Raw genomic sequence first — 24,506 nt, 5'->3', positions numbered from 1 at the left:
TCGTAAGCCTAAGATCTCGTAACTTTCCTCGTAGCATTTGTACCTGGCATACTGTAACATAGGAGGTGCAAATGCTACGAGGAAAGTTACGAGATCTTAGGCTTACGAGAGTTTTATGAAATGGGGCCCAGGTCAAGGTAAACCTTGTTCAAAAGATGATCGGATGCTTGACGTCTTTATTCAAGCTTCCACCTAAGGTGCAGATCCCCCCAGTCCTCATTTAGCTGTGTCCATGGGGCTTGCAAGAAACCTGCGAATATATGCGATTAATCCCTGTTCACCTCCATTAAATTCAAAGATTTGTCAGTCCTGTAATTGTCCTTGTGAGTTTATAAAAGCTGGGAAACATAAGGCTGAGGACCTAGATATCTGTGGGTCTAACTTATACACTATACACGTGGAGATCCGGGTGAGAATTGATCTTCTGTAACCCCCGCTTCTCGGGTGGTCCAGCTCACTGACTTGGTTGACATATATAATATGCTCACATAAATTGCTCATGATCACCTAATTGTCTGGTTCTGACTCGATTACTACTGACAACCATCATAACATGGCTCGAAAATAATAAAAACAAAGAGAAAGAAACAAACATCAAGAAGCAAAGCATTAGATGATTTATATATTTTTCAGAAATAATGAATAGACAACTATTGTAAGAATGCTGAAGGCAAGGAAGAAGAGGATCCATGTAGGGGCCCTGCCGCCGGACGCATGGCAATACTCAACAACAACATATTTTTCAAAGTGATGTTGCAACCGTGTATAATGTGTTGTGTTATCTGTTTACACATAGCTGGTGCATGTGCTTACACTTGACGTGTCAGTGGGAAGGTGCCAGTGTAACAGACAATAAACAAACGTGCCATCAGTAATAACAAAGACAACAAACCCTTGCCATAATTACAGACAAAAGCGACAAGCCCTTGCCATATTTACTGATAAGAGAGACAAGCCCTTGGCGCTTGTCACACCAGTTCCCTCTCAGTGTCCGAGAAGCATCGGGTTTATAGGGGTGGACGCTACTCTCACGCCAATGGCTGCATTTCATGGATGACGTCCACGCGATGAGCACTTTTCCAATCTTCAGTCGGCTCCAGTGCCTTCTGAAGTTTCTAAAACGCAAACAATTTAAACTGATTTGCAAGTTTGATTTCGGAAATGCTGATGTTATATTGATTCTCCTTACCAAAGTACGGCTACATATTCGCCATTTTCTCGAATGTCGCTTGTATTAACAATCAAGACATATTCTGAGTTACCCGCAAGGGTATAATGTTTACCATCCATTGTTAACGTCATCAATTGATCAATAATGGATCACTCGAGGCCAATTACAGCATATTTGTCCTTCAATGATGTTTCTCAGTGCGCTTGGTATTTCATACCTTTTATCTAAATTCATACTCGTAAAATTTCAAGGAGTAATCGACAGACTTTACATCTTGGACTTCTGAACTGGTCTGTCCGTGGTGAATTGATACTGTTCTTCGACAAATATTAGGAGAACATTATTCATTCGTTTGCCCTAAAAACTGGTCTTTTTAAATACCTTTCTTAATGAATTCCCACGTGTGGTGACAACTGTCCAGATGAAGACTACAGGGAAAGGCAGGACTGCTACAAGTGATATCATCCACCCGACTACATTGGCCCAGGCTGGGAAGATGTAGTCTCCATACTTGGGGGGTCGGTATGAATACCCGGAATAGGCAATTATCACCTGGCAATGTATTAAAGACGTTGCCAGTCCGTTAGAATGTTCACTTCAACCAACTGACATTATCTATTTTGACAAATATCGTTTAACTGAAAACATGTATCCCGTCATACGAGTCAACCGGTTAACACGGGGGTCATTTACTTTGCGATAGATAATCTGACCAATAACTGAATGAAGACATTACTTCATTGAATTCCAGAGAAATGAGTAGTCGCCTATATGAGTGTGACCTGATCGGTCAGGATCAAATTACAGATATGTACATTCCGAGGAAAGGACCACCCTCGTGACCATTTCCATTTAACATTTGAGTTGACAACGTTTCTCCTTCTTTCTGCTTATCGTCAAGTGTCAAGCTTAAGGCCAAGTGTCAAGCTTGTAGTCAAGTGTCAAGCTTATAGTCAAGTGACCACCTTCTGAACCTTCCAAGATGTTGTATGACGTTTGTCTGACATTTCCTGTAACCTATTTTACTGAATTGTATTTTGGAGATTGTACGCACGCGTCCATACATGGTACGGTAGGGAACTTAAAAATCAATTAAACTAAACAAATCTAAACCCTTATCATGACTCGGAAATTTTACGTGCACATCCATACTTGATTTCGAGCTTTGAACACTAACGATTATAGTTCCGTGGACAGGCGAACACAGCCGGACTATGTGCTTAGAATCAACGACACGACTGAAGATCACGGCCTTCTCAGACATGTCTGCAGCAAGGTAAAAGAAGCAGAACTTTCATAATCACGTCACCCAGCGATTTCGTTCACGTGTAAATTTGTAAATGTTTACAGATGTTGCCACTTTCTCAACCAATAATCCAACTTTATTTAAAGTAATCTAGCAACAATTTCTCATTATGATCTGAAATATATGTACCCCTATGTTGTGCAACCTAAAACTGTACCTCACCAGAATAAGCAAAGGGCACACGAGGCGAATGCATACACGCATGAAGCCAGGTATCTTCTCTCCCCATAGCATACTAACATCTTCCTCGAGCCTCTTTGTGCCTGAAATAAAGTCAATACTCTGTTCAGTACATTTGTTGTATGTGTGTGTTGCTTTGTTTATTTGTTTATCCCATATATATAACAGCTGTTAAACAATCTAAGCAGGACTCGTACAAAAAGAACCCCATGGCATCCAAAATAAAACGCAATGCCCCACGTTTGTTTGTTTTATATTTAACGTCACACACCTTTTCCAGCTAACTACCTGTAAATACCCCGACAATCTATCTCATGGCATAACGAGTCATTTTGTATTGTGATTTTGTTGTTTAATGCCCTGCTGTGCAATTCTACAGCTATATGACTGGGGACTGTGTGTAATCGGTGCATAATCGGACCAGGTGAACCAGTGACTGACAAGACGTTGGGATACAATGACAATGTGTCGTTTGTGTCGGAGCCGTTAGTCTTACAACATGCTCTGCTGAAGACTACGTCTAATCTAGACGTTTATGGGTTCTACTCTTTTCATTTCAAAAAGAAAAAAGGAAGAAGAAAAAAGGAAAGGAACACACAGGCCATTTTCATGCGCCTTTGTCCTACACTCAGGCGTGCCATCATTACCATAACACCAGCCCACGACGACGCACTCCAGAAGGGCATAGAGCGCTAAAGCAGGGAAGTAAGCAAACCAGTCCACCAGCGTCAACACGTATATCCCACCCTAGACGAACAGGAATGTACAACTGTCAAGAACACACATTCCAGCTTTCATTTATTGAGTTACCTCATTAGAAGGGAGTTAGTGAGTATGGTTGTAGGCGGCGCCATTAACAAGATTCCAGGTATATCACGGTGGTGGGCACCAAAACTGGGTTTAACACATTGTACACAAGGGACAGATGGATGCTTTAACCATTATGTTCCCTCGTCGCTCCACGCCTCTACAAAGTAACAGGAGCGTGAATTTATGATTACCTCTAACCATATCTACATCAGTGTGTCATTCAATGAGACAGATTCCAGTGAGCGTAAAATGAAAAACATGTTTGTTTTTTTTATATTTGTCATCAATAGCAAATCATCTCTGACACTGTTCAGAGTTGTGTAAACCAGATTCAAGGTGACATGAGAACGGTTGAAGATTGGAACGCTTCTGGAAATTTTGTCCATGGTGTTCATGAATATACCTTAAGCCGGCGCCTTTAGCAGGATTCCAATGTAACAACAGCGTGACAGTATAGTTATCTCTAATCACATCAACATCATCATGTCATTCAACGAGATAGATTCCAGTGAGTGTAAAATGAAAAACATGTTTTGTTATTTTTAATTTTGCCAAGAGGAAATCAGCTATGAACCTGTTCAGATCTGCGTAAACCAGGCTTGATTTGGATGCTGTTCTGGACAGTTCGTCCATGGTGTTCATATAGGTACAAAAGTTCATTATCCAAAAGTGCTTTTTGTTGTTAAGTATAAAAATATCTTGTTCATTTATGTCACAACAAATGGTTAGGGAGAATTAACGTTTTGTTGCATAGCAGCTTACAGCTTATCAAACTCCATTCTTATGTAAGTCAAAACCTGTTTATTGGCAAGGCAGCCTGAGCTACAGAACTGGTCTTCGTGACTCCGACTTGGTTCTTCTGCAAAACTGACTCAAAATGAATGGCAGCGTGTGTAAAAATGTCTGTTGTAAAGAGGATATATAAGTTACAAAGTGGGCTCTTTACATTGCTTAGAAACAAAAGAATTGGGATCTACTCATGCAGAAAAACGAAGACGTACCTGGGTGATATATAAAAGGGCAAACAGTAACACTGTGGAAAGAACAACACAGATTGTACACCAACGTCGTCTTCTCAGTAGTGGGAACTGGTCTCCCAGCGCTGCTACTATTATCTCAATTTGTGGCACCTGCAAAATGAACATGAGTGAGAGAGTTAAATATCAGAGTCACAACGGCAATTCATGGGCCATATACTGATTGACCCAAACCATTTTATACCGAATAAACTGTCAAAAAACACCTCAAAGATTCCAAGAGCTTTGTATTTAAAACTAGCATGTAACCCCACAAACCAACATTTTTCCATAGAAGAATATATTGTTTGCCACCAACCAAATCCAGCTCGATGGAATACATGCAATCGGTGTTCATAAAATATATCTACAGGTTTACCCAGATGGATTGTACATCTTGGTTTACGGTGAATAACTCATTATTGTTACAAAAAACGAAATGTTTGCTTGTTTCTGTTTAAAAATTGGTATCCATGACAAAGTATTAGTATTCTGTACTTTAATTTTATGTGGAATAGTTTTTTGATCAACTAACCCAATTTGATAAAGTGAATATTAACATCCTTTTTAGGAGGCACCGAAAATGTTTCTGTGTTCTCATGAGTTCAGATGCCAACATCCTATTCTCATTGTAACCACACCACATCGCTATTTAAACAGGGACAGGGATACTGTGTTCAAATCTGGCAGTAATATGTATGCTTCGAATGGCTTGGTCTCAAATGTGCTCGACAAGGGGACAGACATTCTATTTCAGAACCCTTCGAGCATTCAGACATTAACACTCTTAGTTGTCAGTTTTAAGAAGGAATAAATTAAACAAAGGACAAATCAACAGTCAAGCAGGAGAAAGTAAGTTACCTCTACTTAAAACCCCTTCGAGCGTTTAACCATAAACACTCTAGTTGTCAAATGTATTCAACAAATTAAATATTAAAATATATTTATACAGATCAGATATGTTCATTAAACAAACGCACAAAATAAAAATGAACGAACTAACTATTTTAAAAGGATCATTTGAAGATGTTTGGATATGTTTGTCATTTGCGACAGAACAATTGAACACAATCAAGCTTCGCTGAATATTCACATATTCATGTATATTACATGTATCCCAGTCTACAAAGAGAATAACCAATACTCACTCAATGACCTATTCAGACTGACAACCATATGAGCAGTTCATGTTATTTCATGTAATTTAGTAGTACTTTCTTGGATGACTCACTTTTTTGCATAGCAGAGATGTGATAACTAATTGCAAGTGTATAATCGCTAATTCACCACATATTTGTCCATGCAGAAGCATGGTAACAGCTTGATAACAGATAACAAAGGACCTCGCATTGGCCAGTAGTGTGATATTGCCCACTCTGTTTACCCCAAAAGGTAAAATATTGATGCAAACGGCATGAAGAAAACGCTGAAATTCAGTGTTGACAGGGATTGCATGCACATTTACCAAAGATAGCATCATTCCTTGTATCCCAAAAGGTCCTTAACATCCTAAGTAGAAAGGAAAAATCTCGTTAGGTGTCGCAGCTAACGGAGCACACAGGGAACCTAGCTTAGAAACAAAAGAATTGGGATATACTCATGAAGGAAAACGAAGACGTACCTGAGTGATATATAAGAGGGCGAACATTAACACTGTGAAAAAAACAACATTTTGACATCGACTTGCACCAATTTTGTGTAGATATTTCAGCACCAAACCCATGCTCGCAGGTGTCCTCAAATATAAACTTGTAATACATGACTTCTTTCTTTCCTCGCACCGAGAGACAGTCATACAGACCTCAGCTGTAGAAAGCAGTTAAAACGCACGCCTAAAATAATTTGAGGCAATGAGAGATTTATTTCAATTAAGGATGTAAATATCCAATTGTGTATTTGCATATATGTTGACTGACAACCTAATTGGATATTTTTTTGCAATTCATCTGTACCCGCCGTTTTGCATTAGATCACAGATGTGAGCACGATTAACAAGTTCATGGGATCAGAAGTAATGTCTCATGTTTGTTCTGTTTCAACTGCAGCATCAACTGCTGTGTTGTTTACCATGGCTAGGAAACAAATAGCAAAGGTTCTCGAATTGGCCAGTAACAACATAATCCAGAGAGTGAGTGAGTTTATTTTACGCCGCACTCAGCAATATGTCAGCTCTATGGCGGCGGTCTGTAAATAATCGAGTCTGGACCAGACAATCCAGTGATCAACAACATGAGCATCGATCTGCGCAATTGGGAACCGATGACATGTGTCAACTAAGTCAGCGAGCCTGACCACCCGATCCCGTTAGTCGCCTCTTACGACAAGCATAGTCGCCTTTTATGGTAAGCATGGGTTGCTGAAGGCCTATTTTACCCAGGTACCTTCACGGGTTTAATCCAGAGAGTCCGTTTGGCTCTAAAACTAAAATACTCATGACAGTTACATGCATATACAAAAATTCGTGACGTGGGGAAGAGAAGGTTTAATTATTGTCGATATATACCTCTGTACATTTGCATCAATCTTTACCAGATATATCAGTATTCCCTGTTATAACGCCCAGACAGATGTGCAGTTATTTAGGGAGTAAGTGAGTGAGTGTCCTGGTGGAGAACACCCAACTTGGGCTTCACACACTGCATCGTCCGACTTTAAAAAGAATGCATTACCAATGTATCTATTGCGAGAGCCATCAACGTAACGAACGTCAACACCAACCAGAGCTGTGGGAAGGGAAGCGAGGCCAGGAAATCAGGATACACGATGAACGCAAGATTGAATCCTGAAATACAATTTCATAGGGCTATTATCTTAAGATTTAATTCTTACAGTGTAGCATTTGTATATTATTCTAATACATCAGACGGCAGTCAAAAGTGTTGTTCAGCTCCCTGTGAAATCTCAAACGTATGTTTTGAAGGATAAAGATTCGATTTTGAAGAAGGTACATTTTAATTGAGTTGGTCTGTTTACAGATAAACTTCACACAGTGTACTATTGCTTTCACTCGAGGACTGGTTAGCTTATAGTGTGCATCAATCCTTTTATAAGGGTAACAGCATATCTTCATGTTTCAATACAATATAACTTTTTCTACTGCACCTGATGACTGAAAGTCTTCCATAGACAGTCCACGTATATGTGCAATGTGTCCAATGATGGAGAAACAGGCAAATCCAATGAATACACCGCTCAGAGCATCAGCCAGGCAAGTTACAACTGTATCCCTGAATTAGAAAGGAAAATGTCGACCTCGGCAATAGTCAAGCAATATAGCGAGGGTATGTCACACACATATCTGATCAAGTTAGTCATGTCTTATAGGAAGCATTCTTGCTGAAGACAAACACCATTCCGGATCATCACGAATAAATTACGCTGTACCTTATCAAACCTGCTACCTCACCAGCAATAGAAAATTTAATCATTTACTTATGCTTTAAACATGACTGTAACTTCAGACCTTAAGACAATGATACTCATGATTATAAACACAGTCCGATTTATCTGTCAGATTCCACTGTTTGAAAGGAGATATTTGAATGAATGGACCACTGAATTCAAACCCTGAGATGTCATTGTCAACTTACTTGAGACAGCGGTTGTTAATGACGTTGTGGCCAGCCATTGTGACAATACACCCTGTGGCCACACCCAGAGAATACAGGCTATAGCCAAGAGCCTCGATCCATACCTGTGAAATGGAATACCGTTATTTATCCACATGTCATGTATAGGGAGTGATCTATCTGTATAGCTGTTACAATATAATGACGTCATCAGGTGTGCCAAGGAACGTATATCTTACCACGGAAATAATTAATCCTTTCACTTTTACCTCTGTATTTTACTTTAACACCAGTGTATTTATGCGTGACACAACTTTCATTTGTTTTCATTTCTACGGCGCGGTTGGGTAGCCTTCTGGCTAACAGCATTCGCTCATCACGCTGACGACCCGGGTTCGATTTCCCACATGGGTAAAATGTGTGATACCCATTTATGGTGTACCCCGCCGTGATATTGCTGAAGTATTGCAACAATATCGCTCACTCGTTTGTTTTCTATACAAAACCTGAGAACCAGAGGATATTCCGCCTTGAGTAGCAGTTAAAATGCATGGTGAAAGGCTGACTGAAAGTCAGTGATGACACAAAGTGTTCACGAAAAGAGTAACGGTAAAACCTTTCGACTTACTCTCGAGTCTTTGAACCTTTCAAAACTGGGACTCATGTAGCTAAAATTACATCTCACCCAAAGGAATGAAAGTAGAGCCATCGGCCTATTAACCCTTCAGAATTGGAGCTCATTATAGTAACATATCACATTTTATGAAAAGGGTAAACGCGGAGATTTTCAACTCACTCTTGGTTCTTTGAGCTTTTCAAAATTGGGATTGATATAGAAATAAATCCCATCGGCGGATCCAGGAAGTAGGCAGCCACGGATGAGGAAGATGAAGGTTAGGATGTAGGGAATAGCAACGGTGACATACACAAGCTTAAGGAAACAAACAAGCCGAATTCAAGTGTATGTTCATGTTGGAATCAGCTATTTATGCATGACATTGCAACACACATATGCAAGTGATTACATTTGGGTAATAAGTGATCACCTGTTTCTGAGAATATCGCCATACTAGAATATAATGATGGTTTCAACGTGCAGACATGAAGGAGAGAGGTCAGAGGTATGATTGTGTCACAGCTCATCCAGTTTAGAAATTAAATCACTTAATTTGTCGCTATCGAGAGAAATATTTTCCTTTGACCATGGCTAGCTTTTCTTTCAAAAACATTTGAATGGGCTTACAGTAGCTTATGTTAGGATCGGGCACTGTGAAATAGGACTCCTTGATTCTCTCTGTACCTTCCCGGTAACTTTTATTTCTTGAGAAACCCACAGGAACAGAAGTCCCATTGTGACGGCCAGACATCCTGCAAGGGGCCATCTGATCCCACCCAGATTCTCTAGACCATCGGTCACTTGCAGCACCTGGAACCTAGTGAAATTGGTCATAAAACAACAAAAGGGATAATGATTGTGAATCTTCATTTCACTTGACGTGAATCGGAACTGAAAGATCTGCACATTCTAAAGATATCTGTTTAGGAGATATACAGAAAATGATTTCATGTATGAAACAAAATATTTGTTTTTATCAAGTTTGCTGGGCAGTAGGTGCTTTACTACAATATCCGTGGTATGCATCTGAAGCAGGGCGTGGAGTCATCCCACAGAGATGACATCCTTACCTTGTCAGTTTGCTAACGGGGATAACCTCTTTGGTCATGTGGACAAGGCGTCCGACCTCGGATCAGAGGGTCCGTCGTTCGAATCCCAGCACGAGACTCGGAAATTTTGTGGTCGCTACATTGGCGCCCAACGTGGGGCTGAGCACGTTCATATCATATTTGAACAAAATAAGCCTCAGTACCCAGCTATGCGGCCCGGGACGTGCCTTCTGTTGACGGGGGAGTATGTAGCAGGGCGTGGAGTCATCCCACAGATGACATCCTTACCTTGTCAGCTTGCTGACGGGGTTAACCTCTTTGGTCATGTGGACAAGGCGTCCGACTTCGGATTAGAGGGTCCGTCGTTCGAATCCCAGCACGAAACTCGGAAATTTTGTGGCCGCTACACATCGTTCAGCAATATAGGAGTTACTAGTTATTACAATGAGTTACTAGACGATTGGATGAGCTATATCTTTAGCTAGTATCGAGTTAGCTAATATATACGATAATAACCAAGTCTTTGAAGGGCATTTAGAAGTGGAATGCATAAGAATGAAGATTTTATGGATATCAACTTCTTTATATGAGAACACAACGTTTCGGAGTTAATGCTTTATACGATAATAACGATCTAAAAGCCATGCTTCCTCTCTTTCCTCAGAACAATCGTAGTACGAATATAGATACTGTGTGGCCTTACAAGCCTATACGATAACTTGAGTTCCTTCGTAAGCAACGCGAACAAACAAACATACAAGTAATTATGTATGTTTCTAGAATAAAATAATGGACATTATACCTCCAGAATTCTTCTGCAGCGGACAGGTGAACGTCAAGTTCACTGAAACCTGAAGAAACGTTCCCAAAGGTTTCACCACGATTTGGGTAACTCGTGCTGTTATTCCACGTGGAGTTTCCTAAATTGTAAGATGTGCACGCAATGGTGTTCCAGTGATTGTCACAGCTGGTCCAAGGAAAGTTGTCGGAGAAGGAATGGTAGAGGTAAAACATGAACCAGCAGAAGATGACGCTGAAGTAGGTTGAATACAGCCACGAGTATATGACTCCACCCAAACCAAAACCTGCAGGAAGGAAGATTTGATATGGCTTTTCACACATTGGAGACCACAGCTTCTATTTGATCAAACCTTTTTTTTCCAATCATGTTTGCATACATAGGTAAATTTCTCCTGAGTAATCTTACTTTGTTTCCAGAATGTTATTCCTGAACTACGTTTGAAAAAGATGTTAGTTTATCCGTTGACGGTCATATTTATAAAGGAATATCTGTACATATTAGAAAATGTTGACAAGATTTTACCTAACCCTCAGCATTAAATGTCATCCTAAACTCTGCTATTGCAAGTTTAATTGGTCTCATCGTGACATTACGAAGTGAAAGAAGAGCAGCGGATATAGATTTACCCTTAAAAGGCGGACACAGATTCCAAACGTTGACAGGTCCACTCTGTGAGTACTGACCGATGACCATCTCCAGGTAAACACACGGAATGGTAACAGTTATAGTGAACAACAGGAAGGGTATCAGAAACGCACCTGTTCAAGATGAAAAGGTTTATTGCAGTCGTTTACGTCAGCGATTCTGTCGTTAAAGAATGGAAAGGGAAAGGGGTACTGTAAACAATTGTCATAATTACTCTGAAAAGTCTGTATAAACATCAGCGACTGAGGACGGTCATACCCTGACAGGGACAAGGAGGTGGAGCATTCCGTGGACACGTTGAGAATTTGGACATTGTAAACGTCATTCAATCCATTAGTCCTCGCAATGTGAGCCATTTATGGAGATCATATTCGTCTCAAAGGAAAAACGGATATGACAGACAAAAATGACGTGTTGAGCATGTGGCTTTTGGGAAAGCCACAGACTCCATTAAACCACGAAATGTGGCTTTTGTGGAGACCTTGGAGATCAAAAAGTGCACTTCTGTAAGGTGCAGGTTTGAATAAATACAGTTTCAGTCAGCTTTGAGCAGAAGGGACAAGCAGAAGGAAAGGTCGGATGTTGACTGCTGTCCTCACATTTAGTACATGTCAATACTAACATTACATTACTGGTAGGTACATTACAGATAGCACCTACCACCTCCATTCCTTGTGCAGAGGAAGGGGAACCTGATGAACGTACCCGACCCGATACCATAGCCAAGCACAGTGACGATATAGTCCAGCTTATGACGCCAGTGCTCATGCATTCTCTTGTTGATACTGTCTGTAACACGTTTAGGGAACAGAAATGTGTTTAATGTTTACACGTGATGCAATTAATTCCTGTTACAGTGTTATGAAAGAAAAGGAAAACAACATTTATGAAATGTTTTGCAAATTGTCATACGTATTGCTTTAGTTTGTAATGTGCAGCAAAATGTCACATTAATTGTTGGGAAGATGTGCACATCAACAGAGCTTGTTATGAACTGTAAATGTGTTCGCATTTGATATGTGTTTTTAAATCAGATTATCTCCAATCTTCCCTGCATTGTGATACTGTTGTTTGATCAGTTGCCTATTAAAATACTTCTTGTTTATTTGAGAACCCGCTCAAAATCTTGCATGGTACCTAAACTCTTACCATATCCTGTATTATATCCATATTACTGTATGTTTTTCATAGGAAACTTCAAAATCAAATCTCGGATTATTTTTTGAATTCGTCAACTTGTGGTGATATACCCGAGGTAATCACACGAAGGCGAGATTCCCGGTACATTGTTCCATCTTCGTCTGTGGAAACATCATTCACCTGCATTTTCACTCATGTATGTGCAGTGACTGCATTCTCTTCACGCAGGTGTAATAATTATCTCTGACACAAATAATAAATAGCTGTTATCGATACAACGTGTCCTGTATCCATCAAACGTTTCATGTATCGTGCAGCTTCTATATGACTTGTTTAAACCCTGGTTCAGGAAACAGGTGTTTGCCAAGGACAGAGAATGTGTTCTGTTACCTACACTCTTCAAAAGAAAGAAACGCTTGGCGTTTTCAGCAGTTCATGTCGACATATTTTGAAAGCAATTGTCATTACGACAATTCCTATCTATGATTCTCATTGTTCATGTTATGGTGGTTGTATATTGTGCGCAATAACATCCCAAAATATGTTTGTAGACGTTTGTCATTAAAATATAAACGACACACGAAATGTGCATGCAGAAACGGTTTTCCGCATAATGTACGTTGAGTGTGTCGGACACATGGGTAAAGACTTTGAGTCAAAACCAAATTCATAATTACGAAATTTAAGGTTAAAAAATTCCACGACTGAATGTTACTGACCGAAATATCGCCATTGGATGTTTGAAAGCAGGGTAGTCCCAGTCTGTCGTTGCTGTAACACTGCCACAGCACAATATCGCAATTATGACATCGATATACTTGTTTCAAGATCGTCCCAAAAGCGGAATGGGAAGAGTGACCACCCAGGACACTTATACTTACATCACCGATTTGCTATAGCACTGGATACTACAGGACAGGCGCCTGGTCTTAGAAGAAATCCAGATGAAACCATCAGACATCGTCTGAGAGAAGTGGAAATTTGAGCATTTCGACCAAAAGTTGGACATATCCTGCCGTGTCCTATGAAGCAACGGGGCATATGTATATGTTAAACACACAACCAGTCACTGTTTCACAGAGAAAATATTACCTTGGAAACCATTTCTGAAACCAATTGGGAATTACTGGATAACTGAATTATTGATTTACTGTCCGTACAAACATTCCAACAAACCTGATCCAGCATCGAGTGGCAACCTGTGGAGATCGGACGTCCAGCACACAAATAACAGCTGTTACTATTACCAGACATGGTAACAATATATACAGCAGAAAAAAATATTATCAATTCTGCACAGGGATCAACGTGACAGACATAACATGCCCTTGACCGGAATTGCTACACACCGCAATATAGCAGTTACAGACACACACACACATACAGACCTGCCTGTGTTTGAATATACACGTCATTACCTCCTCGGGCGTGAGGGACGGTCATATGTCACGCAAGGAAAGTTTGTCAATAGATACTTTTAGCGGTGTTGAAGGTCTGTCAGAGAGAGAGATGAGGTTCAAACCACCAGTGCCATCCTTTACTCACCTGTTCCTTCACTCCGTTGAACCGGAGGCTGGCAGGAGGAATGGAGGCGAAGAACGATCTGATATACCACGAGTGGCACTTAAAATGTTGAATGCATTATATTTCACGTGAGTAATTATTAAACATGGGGTTGGGGAATCTGAGAGCACAACCAAGTGAGGAAATGGACGTATATCTTTGATGGTGGCGATGTTTTTTAAATAATATTTTACGAACTGAAGCGAAGAAAGTACCTTGCCAACCTATTTTCGCTTCGCTCGGATCCAAGAAAACTGGTCAGTTTCACTCTGGTGCGCATCCCAATTTGCGCTACAGTTTGCCTGTGTCTTCACTCACTCATATCTTGCATCTGCAATACATTTGTAAGAAATTTGTGATAAATTTGTAATCGATCGTACTTACAGGACAGTCTATATGCAAATAGATGTTTCAAATATGTAAATGTAATGTTCATGTTCTGTGAAGTGTGGATAAAATGTATTCTAATATGCTTCTGTGAAAGATCAGTGGCGTCAGATGTGTTGACGTCACTGCGCCATTCTAGTCTGCATCCTCGTAATCAAACTGTTTTGCATTACGTCACAATGTAACCGACGTCACGATGGATGTCAGTTGCCATCGCCTGGTACAGCCTCCCACGGTAAACTGCATCGTTGCATCCCGTTTTAGGGTTTGCAGTTGCATCACATAGCTAACATCACTGGTGGAAACATTACGTTTATATGTTTTCAGAAGGATAAAATGTCTCATAGTTCGACTCCAAATTTTAAAGAGACACGGTCATGTTTGCAATGTGTACATTCCCACAATGCAATCGTGGAATGTCGGATGACAAGTCAGCTTCAGCTGAATGTAGTGACCTAAACTTTCGTTGGTAGTAGAAATGAGACGGTCATATTGCCTTGTATGGTTTTAGAGAATCACAGATGTAATTAAAATGATCTAGATAAGACATCATTTGTTTTCTAGTAACGTTTGTCGTAACGTAGGGGGCTGACAGGTCAAAAGAACAACGCGTCAGTTAGCCCTGTGTGAGGATACTTAATTTAGGTCACAGACACTGTCGTTTGTTTTCTGCAAGCGTCCTCGTGTTTTAACCATAATAGTTCGGGGTGAAAGTGTGCTTTATTACACTATACATGGTGGTAGAACGAACTGTATTTCTTAATTAAAGCTTGATTGGCTAAACCATGTCCAGTCAGTCATTGGATCTGGCAAACGTTTATTTAATCCATGTATGTAATTTGTATTTATACGAGCAGTATTTAAAAAATGCTAGCTCGATGAAGTGGTTCCGGAGATGAAGTACCCGGATGGTGACGAATATGCGTGGTCACCCGTGGTCATCCGTTGTCACTCGCTTCTCGGCCAGCCGCTGCAGTAACCTCGTGACGGTTTTGTGTGCGCGGTTCACAATGTAGGTAGCCACCGCTATGCCCTCAACATGGGTATTTGTGATGGTACCTGTTTGTTTTGTGATTATTCTGGCTATGAATGTGGCACCTTTTGGAGTTTGACACGATGATCAGGAAGCCAGTAGGTAAGAGCACTGCAGAAGCCCAGAACAGAAGTAACAAAGGCTCACTACCTCTAACTCTTGCACTTGAATTGATGTCTGTAAACTTACGCATTTAGCTGATGTTGCATAGATGGCAGTATCTAGGGAGTAAATTTTCATGCCAATATTTCATGCCTCTCGACCATTCGTAACTACTCGTCTCTTCCCTTGACCTACAAGAAGACGTACCCCTCTCGTACGCCATTATTGCCAAGAATCGTGGCAAACCAAACAAAGCCCGCGTAGTAACACGCATTTCAAAACATAAAAATGGCGGAACCGTTGAAACTTCGCTCAGCTATACCAAACACAATTTAACATAAACTTTAAGCTAAAGGATGAACAAATCTCAACACTGAAACATATTTGAAAAGGGAATGGCCGTATTGCCGTTTTGCCCAAGGCATGTAGGATGTTCTTAGAGTCACGATTGGAAATTCAGAGTTATCTTTCCTTGATAAAAGCACTAGACTATTTTCATCTCCATGCCCGTTTGCGCACAGACAAGACCAAGTCGTAAACATGGCCACGAGAGGGATACGGGACGCCATCCGGCTTGCCGGAATTACACGAGTAGTTACGAATGACCTTTCGACTTGACTCAATATCGACGTCACGCTCCCATATTGTGACAGGTCGAAGGGGCATCTTATGTTCTACCTTCTTTGATGATAAAACCAACACCCCAGTCCTGTTAGTAATTGTATAGTACATTTTCCAATTGTGGAAGTTCTCAGTCAGTCCAACACATTTTTGTATTCCATCTTCTTTGGTGACAAAATGAGCAGCCCACTTCTGTCAATTTTTGTACTGTCGTTATTATTTATTAAAGTTACTAAACATTCTTTATGGTTTATTTATCCTCCAAAGGCAGCATAACATGTTTTATAAAATGATTAAGAATGAATTAAGAACTCTGGGTATTGTCTTAATGATAATCTATTACATAATATCTAAATATTAATTGTTATCTTCAGGATATGGCTGAAATATTGCCGATGTGACGATACATTTTAAGTGGCGCACTCGCTTACTAAACTACGCTGATGTCTTGACGCCTTATAAAATGTTCACTTTTCCGAGTATTCCAAATCATTTGTTCATATTTACATGTGCATGCATTCCCAGCTGTGTGTGATTGGTGATTGAAATGCACACATTTACATCAGTGTCTGTGCCCGTCAGTTATCCGTGTAATATGGCATGTACTCACGGAATGAAGTGCGACACGGAACTATGGTATCACACGATCGGGGATCAAACTATCAATTTTCCGCTCTAGATGCAGACGCTCTTAAGCTCTGAAATTTCAGGTAATTTGTTTCTTGCTTGACGCCGCACACAGCAGTATCCCAGCTCTATGGGGGCACTCTGTAATGAATTGAGTTTGGACCAGACAATCCAGTGATCAACATCATGAGCATCGATCTGCGCAACTGGGAACCGATGACATGTGTCAACCAAGTCAGCGACCCTGCCCACCCGATCCCGTTAGTCGCCGCTTACGACAAGCATAGTCGCCTTCACGGCACGCATGGGTTGCTGAAGGCCTACTTTACCCCGGGACCTTCACGGGTCCGTCCAGCAAAGAAACCAGACAATCAAGAAACCTTGAAACAGGCACTGGAAGTGTGTGAAGGTTTGTCACCACCGTAGCTGCCCTAGTGGGTTTCTAAAAATCGACAAGCGTTGGTCTATCCCTATACTGTAAGTAATAGTAGTAAGAGCACATTTATAATGCTCATTTACACATGCACATTGCATGCTCAAAGCGCTGAAATATTACCCTTGGACAAGGACTGGTCTCCCGTCAGGTGCTCAAATGAAAGATTCTGCTTAAAGCGTCTGTAACGTTACGACATGTCGTAACTCTATAGTTTGTCACAAGTTTACGAACGTCGTAGCACATTACGCACGCGTTGTTGATCGGGACCCAGGCTACCATCTTATCATACCAGGTACCCAGTTTCACTGCTGGGTGGACAGAGGCAGTTTTGAACAAACTCACTTGCCTAAGGTGAAACCGTATGTATCACATGTTTTACATTGTAGGACAGGACCGAAGTCCTCCAAACTCTAAACAAGGGAGCTATCATGGACTCTCCACACCCAACGTTGTTTATCTTCAACTAGATTTTTAAGCTGTCTTAGAGCTACGACAGTCGTAAATTACTGTTAATGTATGGCACCTACGACTATCGTATCGCTAAGGGAGCTTCGAAATTCTAGGCCCTCAGCTCTAAGCACAAGACCGCAAAACGCACGCTCTTATTTAAGTAGACTATTACACAAATATGCTAACTATATATATACACGTGCTTTTTCATAAAAAAATATTTTATATAAAACGCATGCAACACATGTTCCAAGCGATCACGGAAACAAAAAAAAACTTTGACCTAATTACAATTATCCCTGACCACGTTTCCCACAAGCAAAAGTTCCCATGTACTGTCATTCGTTATATGTTTGCACATTGATAGTTATTGTTTTGCACAGTGCGATGTGATGTAGTGCATATGCCTGAAAGGTTGTCTAATTGCGTGTGATAATTGAAAAACGGGCAGCAAAAGATAAAATATGATATGTTCTGAACACAACGTTTTGGTGGTTAATTAATGTGGATTGACCAGAGGGACACAGTGAAGAGGAATTGGCAGAATATCTGGGTTTTTTTCACGGTTTGAAAGCCTGATAGGTTTCTAATTGCGTGTTACAATTAGGTAATGAGCACTAACAAAACAGGCCAAATGATCAGAGATAGGGTTCAAACCAACACGAGTTCAACTCGTTAAAGTACTTTTCAGTGTACTTGTAAGACACGGAATCTCTCGTCTTCGACAACGCAATCGTAATCCAAAAGTTGATTTCCTACTTCATCGATCACCTTCTTCATCGATCACCTTCTTCATCGATCACCTTCTTCATCGATCACTTGGTTGAACTGAAGATCCTAGTTAGATTTGACCATCAGCACTCAATACCTGCCACGAGCGGCAGCAAACGTGATCGACTGACCAGTGAGACTCGCATGTTCTGTCGGGGATCACACTTTCTCAGTTGACTTAGGTAACACGTGCTATAAATTTTCAGTCCAGTCTCTTCTGTTTACAGAGTGATGCTGTGTAAGTAGAATATTGATGAATGCGGCGTTAAACAACAAACAACTTTAGAAGCCACGGTCCTATGTCAGGAACTAGCAGCATTAGCACGTGAATATTAGAGCTGGGACAGGTCTAAATTTCCTACCCGGGTACCCGAACCTGTTTTAAACGACCCGACCCGACCCGAGTAGCCACTGCCGAACACACACACACACACACACACACACACACACACACACACACACACACACACACACACACACACACACACACACACACACACACACACACACACACACACACACACACACACACACACACTAATTCAAAATGAGTTGAAATTTCTGTCATGACACTCATAAATATACTTGCATTCATTTACAACCTGCAAAACATGGAAAAAAATGTATTTTGAGTGAAAGTAAATATTCTCGCCCATGAGAATAACAACAACTGTGGCCCATGGGCGAGAATATTTCAAAATCGCTCTCAGTTAGCAGAATTTAGTCAAAATGAGTTGAAATTTCTGGCATAATACTCATAAATGCACTTGCGTTCATTTACCCCCCCCCCCCCCACCCCTCCCCCCAAACATGTCAAAAGCTATATCTGAAGTAAAAGGAAATAGTCTCGCCCATGGGCCAAAATGTTTTTCGCCCATGGGTGAGATTTTGTTAAATCGCTCTAAAATAACGGAATTAAGTCACAATGGGTTGAAATTTGTGTCATGATACTTATGAACATACCTTCATCCATTTACAAACCCCAAAACATGGAAAAAGATGCAGTTTCAGTAAAAGTAAATATTCTCACCCATGGGCCAAATGTTTTTCGCCCATTATCGAGATTTTTATAAATCGCTCTAAATTAGCAAAATTAAGTAAAAATAAGCTGAATTTCGTGTCACGACACTAATAAATATACTTTCATTTATTTAAATCTAACTGCAAAACATGAAAAAAAACTGTATTTTCATTGAAAGTAAATATTCTCGTCCATGGGCCAATATGTTTTTCACCCATGGGCGAGATTTTTTAAAATCGCTGTCAGTTAGCAGTCAAGTCACAACGAGCTGACATTTGTGTCATGATACTTATTCACATTTTTTAAAATTCATTTACAACCTCCCAAACACTTATTCTGGGCGAAATGAAACACTCTCGCCCATGGGCCTTTGAGCGAGTTTAAATTTTGAGGTTTCGAAAAAACAAATTTTCATTTTTCATCCTTAGCACATATGCATAACATCTGCATGTTTATGTTGGCCAAATCCCTTGTGAGAGTGAGTCCAGAATAAAATTGTGACGTGTTACACCAAGTCTAAAATCTACATGCATGTGTCCACATTGTACATTCATAATAATTGTGCTTTGTTGATAGTTCGACCCGTGAAGGTCCCGGGGTAGAATAGGCCATGCTTGCCATAAAAGGCGACTATGCTTGTCATAAGAGGCGACTAACGGATCGGGTGGTCAGACTCGCTGACTTGGTTGACACATGTCATCGGTTCCCAATTACGCAGATCGATGCTCATGATGCGCCGCCATATAGCTGGAATATTGCTGAGTGCGGCGTAAAACTAAACTAACTCACTCACTCACTCATTGTTGATAGTTCAGTGTCCATTCGTAGGCAATATAATAATGTAATGGATTTATTAATTCCATTGCCATGTGCAGACGCGCACTGTCAGATATTATTCCCACATACATATAGTCACGTGATCAATGCGAACCCGTATAATGTGATGGTTACCCGAGTCTAACTCTTTACTCACCCGTTCCGGATATCCCAGCCCTAGTAATTTTACATTCTCTGAAGGTCCTCAACGTCTATAAAATGTCTGACGTCTCAGGTGCACACCTAGTCTAAAATCTGCATGTATGTGTCCATACTGTACATTCATATTAAATCTGCTTTGTTGATAGTTCACAGTCCTTTTGTAGGCAATACAATGATAATGTCATGGTTTTATTAATTCCATTGCCATGCGCAGACGCGCACCGTCAGATATTATTCCCACATATAGTCACGTGATCAAAGCGTTTAATGTGATGGTAACGTGAGTCTAACTCTTCACTCACCCGTTCCCCATATCCCAGCCCTAGTAATTCTTTGGCAAAGTGTGTGAATCGCGGATGCTGTTTTTGCGAACGCGTGGATTCATTGTTGATTTTCAGTCATACATGCTTGTACCTCTAACTGCATCAGGATTTTTGCCTTTCACACTAGATGATATATGTTTCTTAGATTAGTCATGACTACGTATTCTTTTGCTCAGACGTAATATATCTATGTAAGTCATCAGTAACTCATTATTAGCTATGTACTCAATATACCCCGCAAATCCTAAATGATGCAACACATTTGTTGTATTTTTTAATATTAAAAATAAAAACACGTGGAAAAATGCTTTAAAATACTACTTGCCTTAACAATACAGTTCGACGATAAGTCACACAGGAACAGAACAATGTCACTTACTTGACGTGGTCGGAATCCTGGTTGAACGCAAGAAGGTAAAGATCCAAAACCGCGAGGAGCGAGCCCTCTGACAGCCGTGGAGTTGTCACGAAGTGGTGTTGACGACTGTGATCACGTGATGGGGAATTGACTAGTAACAGATACTGTTGAACACTCATCACGATGGGTGATTCCGAGTTGTAGAGATGTAGACGGAAACATATCCACATCTAATCCTTTCCAGCATAACAAGGATAATTCTCTGAACTATCCGTGGTTTGAACGATTCAAGCTCGTCTGAAGGTCCTCAACTTCTTCAAATGTCTGACGTCTCAGGTGCACACCTAGTCTAAAATCTACACGAATGTGTCCATACTGTACACTTACAATAATTCTGCTTTGCTGATAGTTCACAGTCCTTTCGTAGGCAATAGCATAATGTTATGGTTTTATTAATTCCATTGCCATGTGCAGACGCGCATTGTCAGATATTATTCCCAAACATAATTTACCTTGATGGGATTTTGATATGGTGTCGACTCGAAGATTATCAAACATCCATTGGTTAAGATTATCACCTCTGGTATGGGGGTATGTGTTTATCTCTTGAGCATCTCATTTACGAAGTGTAACCCCCTGGGCTACCACTGATATTGTTTGCTTGCTGTTTAACGCCACGCTGAAGGTATGTGTCGTCTCTTGATGGACTAAGAGCTTTTCATATTTGGTTTTGTTACGTTCGGTTGTTGGATAACGCACTATTCATACGTTATACGTTGTTCACTGTTCCCGCGGGGACCTTGGGATACGCTCAATGTTTGTTTATGTCCCTGGAGCCCGAAGGGGAACATAAACAAACATCGAGGATACCTCCACCCATGCTGCTCGAGGAACCAGTGAACAACGTATTTATCTTACCGAACACCGCAATGTTAATTTTGAACTGTTTGAAGCATGGGTATCGGATCGTACACTTCAGCCACCCAGTGTGAATCAAACGATTGGAATCTTGCATCTTGTCGTTTTTTCCCCGTAGGCATTGTCTTACTAGATTTTGAAGACGACACAAAAATACAGATGTAGAGTTATCTCCCTTAATCCACTTTCAGTCGCAAAACATCGGTAATTTCCGTGCATCACGCGTCATTTAATGTTGTTCGAAATTAAAAAGTAACTACGACAAAGTCCCGAATGAGATGCTGTTGGCAGCGGGGTGGATTGCAACGCACCTCGCTTGTACGCTTGTACGCAGCAACATTTATGTGTGAGGTATTGTACACTTATTATGTCTCATTATGCTGACCCTTAAGATCCTAGTTAGAGTTGGTTCTCAGCTGCCCATGCTGGTTGTACCAGGCGAGTAACGGGATCGGGTGGTTAGGTTCACTGACTGCGTTCTCGTATCCCGTTGTCTCGTTGTAGAGTGAGACAGTGAATTTAGTTTGAATCCGCATTCACCGGCTATATGGCGGCGATGTACATAATCGAGTCTGGACCAGACACTCTAGCGATTATTAGCATGACTATTGATTTAAGCAATTAGTATATGATGACATGTGTCAGCTAAGTCAGCGAGAATGACCACGACAAGCATCAGCTGATAAAGACAAATTCCAATCTGGATCTTCACAGGTACAACCTCTAAGTGACGAACCTCAAAGTGGGTAGAACAGGCCTTCAGCAACCCATGCTTGCCATACAAGGTGACTATGCTTGTCATAAGAGGGATCGGGTGGTCAGACACGCTCTCTGGTTGACAACCGTCATAGGTTCCCAGTTGCGAAGATCGATGCTTATGTTGTTGATACCTGGTTTGTCTGGTCCAGACTCGATTATTTACAGACCGTCGCCATATAGCTGGAAATGTGCTGAGTGCGGCGTAAAATTAAACTCACGCAGTCTGTAAATTGCTAATACGGTCTTAAACATCATTCAGTCAGTCACAGTGAGTAAGATGAGACGAATGATGGTTTGTTTAAGCACATTTCTGATTGTGGGGAGCAATTTGTATATGACTGACTAACAGAATGGTAAGACACCTATTTCATAACCGGCATTATGTGTTGTCACTACTTGTAAATGAGACAACTGTCCATTGCTTAGTTTCCCCATCTGTCACCACGTTTGATGCAAAGGACGATGAACTGATAAAATGTATTCATTTATATACGTTGCTAATTACAATGCAAATGCATGGCGGTAAGTCTGTGTACCATGCTAGGCTGCACCACTTACCGATAACGTTATAGCATACGGTGCATCACAATAATTAGATATTTCTACACGTTCTAGGTTAGTGGTTACAGCGTTTTCTTATCACACCGAAGACCTGGGTTCGATTTCCCACATGGGTACAATGTGTGAAGGCTTTTCTGGTGTCTCCGCCGCGATACATACTCACTCACTCAGTCATATATAGACACAAACTTTACAGGTATTGAAGACAACACCAAGCTGTGATCTGTTATTGATAACGGTTGACTGATTGCGTTAGTATTTAAATGTTGATTTGCATAATCCAGTCTTGGTGTAACTAGTCACATATTTGACCATGCCATGCCGAGTAGGCAGATAGCAGATACTTTAGTCATATCCAGATGGTGCCACGATGGTGACAGAAGTAAACTCTCATTTAGACATCATACACTGCTTGCTTCAATGTCAGTACTTATTTCATTCTTGTTTTTAAAGTGTAAGAACTATTCACTATTCAGGGGTTGGAGTAGTGTGATCCCACTGCGTGTGTGACATTGAAATGTATAAAGTGAACTAGTGTTTATAGCATAGATTATACCTATCAAATGAATATTGGTTAGCATGTCATGCAAACATTGGTGACCAAAGTGATGGCACAAACTCGCCTTGGACGTCGAGCAGGAAACAGATGCACAGGAAATAGGATGCATAGCTTTGTAAAATGTCCAAAGTCTGAATTCACTCAAGAAAAATGCACACGTGAAGATCCCGGTTAAAACTGGTCTGTAGCAGCCCATACTTGTAAGGGGCGACTGACGGGATAGGGTGGTCAGAGTCGCTGAATTGGTTGACACATGTTATCGTATCCAAATGCTTGGATGGAAGCTCATTCTGCTGATCACTGGATTGTCTGCTCCAGACTCGATGATTTACAAACCGTCCCCATATAGCTGGAATATTCCTGTTTGCGGCATTAAACAATTGCCAAACCAAATAGAAAATGATTTGTTTGAGCTTTGATAAGGTATGTTTTGCAACTGGACATTGATGCTCATCTTACTGGTCTTATTAACCTGCCATCTTGTAAGAATGGCCGTTTTCCAATATGTCTCACCTCACATACCACTATGACTATTGCTGATGTGATGTAAACTGTCGTATAAACTGACTCATTGTTGACGACTATTTCATGTTGTATTCTGCTATCAGGCATTGGTGACAGCTATTACATGTTTTATTCTGCTATCACATGTTGTTGACAGCAATTGCAGGCTATATTCTGCTATCACACGTTGTTGACTTCAATTACATGTTGTATTCTGCTATAATACATTGC

The 24,506-nt window shown here is 40.7% G+C and overlaps 1 protein-coding gene across 4 annotated transcripts; it reads right to left on the bottom strand.

Moving 5' to 3' along the window:
- Positions 1-604: 604 nt before the first annotated feature.
- On the bottom strand, positions 605-21,104 carry LOC137255768 (sodium- and chloride-dependent GABA transporter 1-like). Of its 4 annotated transcripts, none has more exons than XM_067793290.1 (15): positions 20,996-21,104; positions 14,083-14,198; positions 11,825-11,953; positions 11,146-11,277; positions 10,520-10,802; positions 9,353-9,485; positions 8,849-8,983; positions 8,074-8,177; positions 7,586-7,710; positions 7,153-7,265; positions 4,469-4,597; positions 3,305-3,404; positions 2,640-2,740; positions 1,553-1,723; positions 605-1,115 (listed from the first exon to the last, which is right to left on the bottom strand). In XM_067793290.1, exons 3-15 carry the CDS (start codon positions 11,934-11,936, stop codon positions 1,029-1,031), a joined length of 1,725 nt encoding a protein of 574 aa, XP_067649391.1. In that variant the 5' UTR covers positions 11,937-11,953; positions 14,083-14,198; positions 20,996-21,104; the 3' UTR covers positions 605-1,028. The 4 variants fall into 4 exon arrangements, with proteins under 4 accessions (XP_067649391.1, XP_067649394.1, XP_067649393.1 ...); XM_067793293.1 differs by lacking the exon at positions 20,996-21,104 and adding an exon at positions 20,289-20,426; XM_067793292.1 differs by lacking the exon at positions 14,083-14,198 and having other exon boundaries at positions 20,996-21,095.
- Positions 21,105-24,506: the final 3,402 nt, after the last annotated feature.

This window comes from Haliotis asinina, chromosome 11, assembly GCF_037392515.1.
Source record: "Haliotis asinina isolate JCU_RB_2024 chromosome 11, JCU_Hal_asi_v2, whole genome shotgun sequence".
NCBI lineage: Eukaryota > Metazoa > Mollusca > Gastropoda > Lepetellida > Haliotidae > Haliotis > Haliotis asinina.
This window is presented reverse-complemented; position numbering and strand designations above follow the sequence as displayed.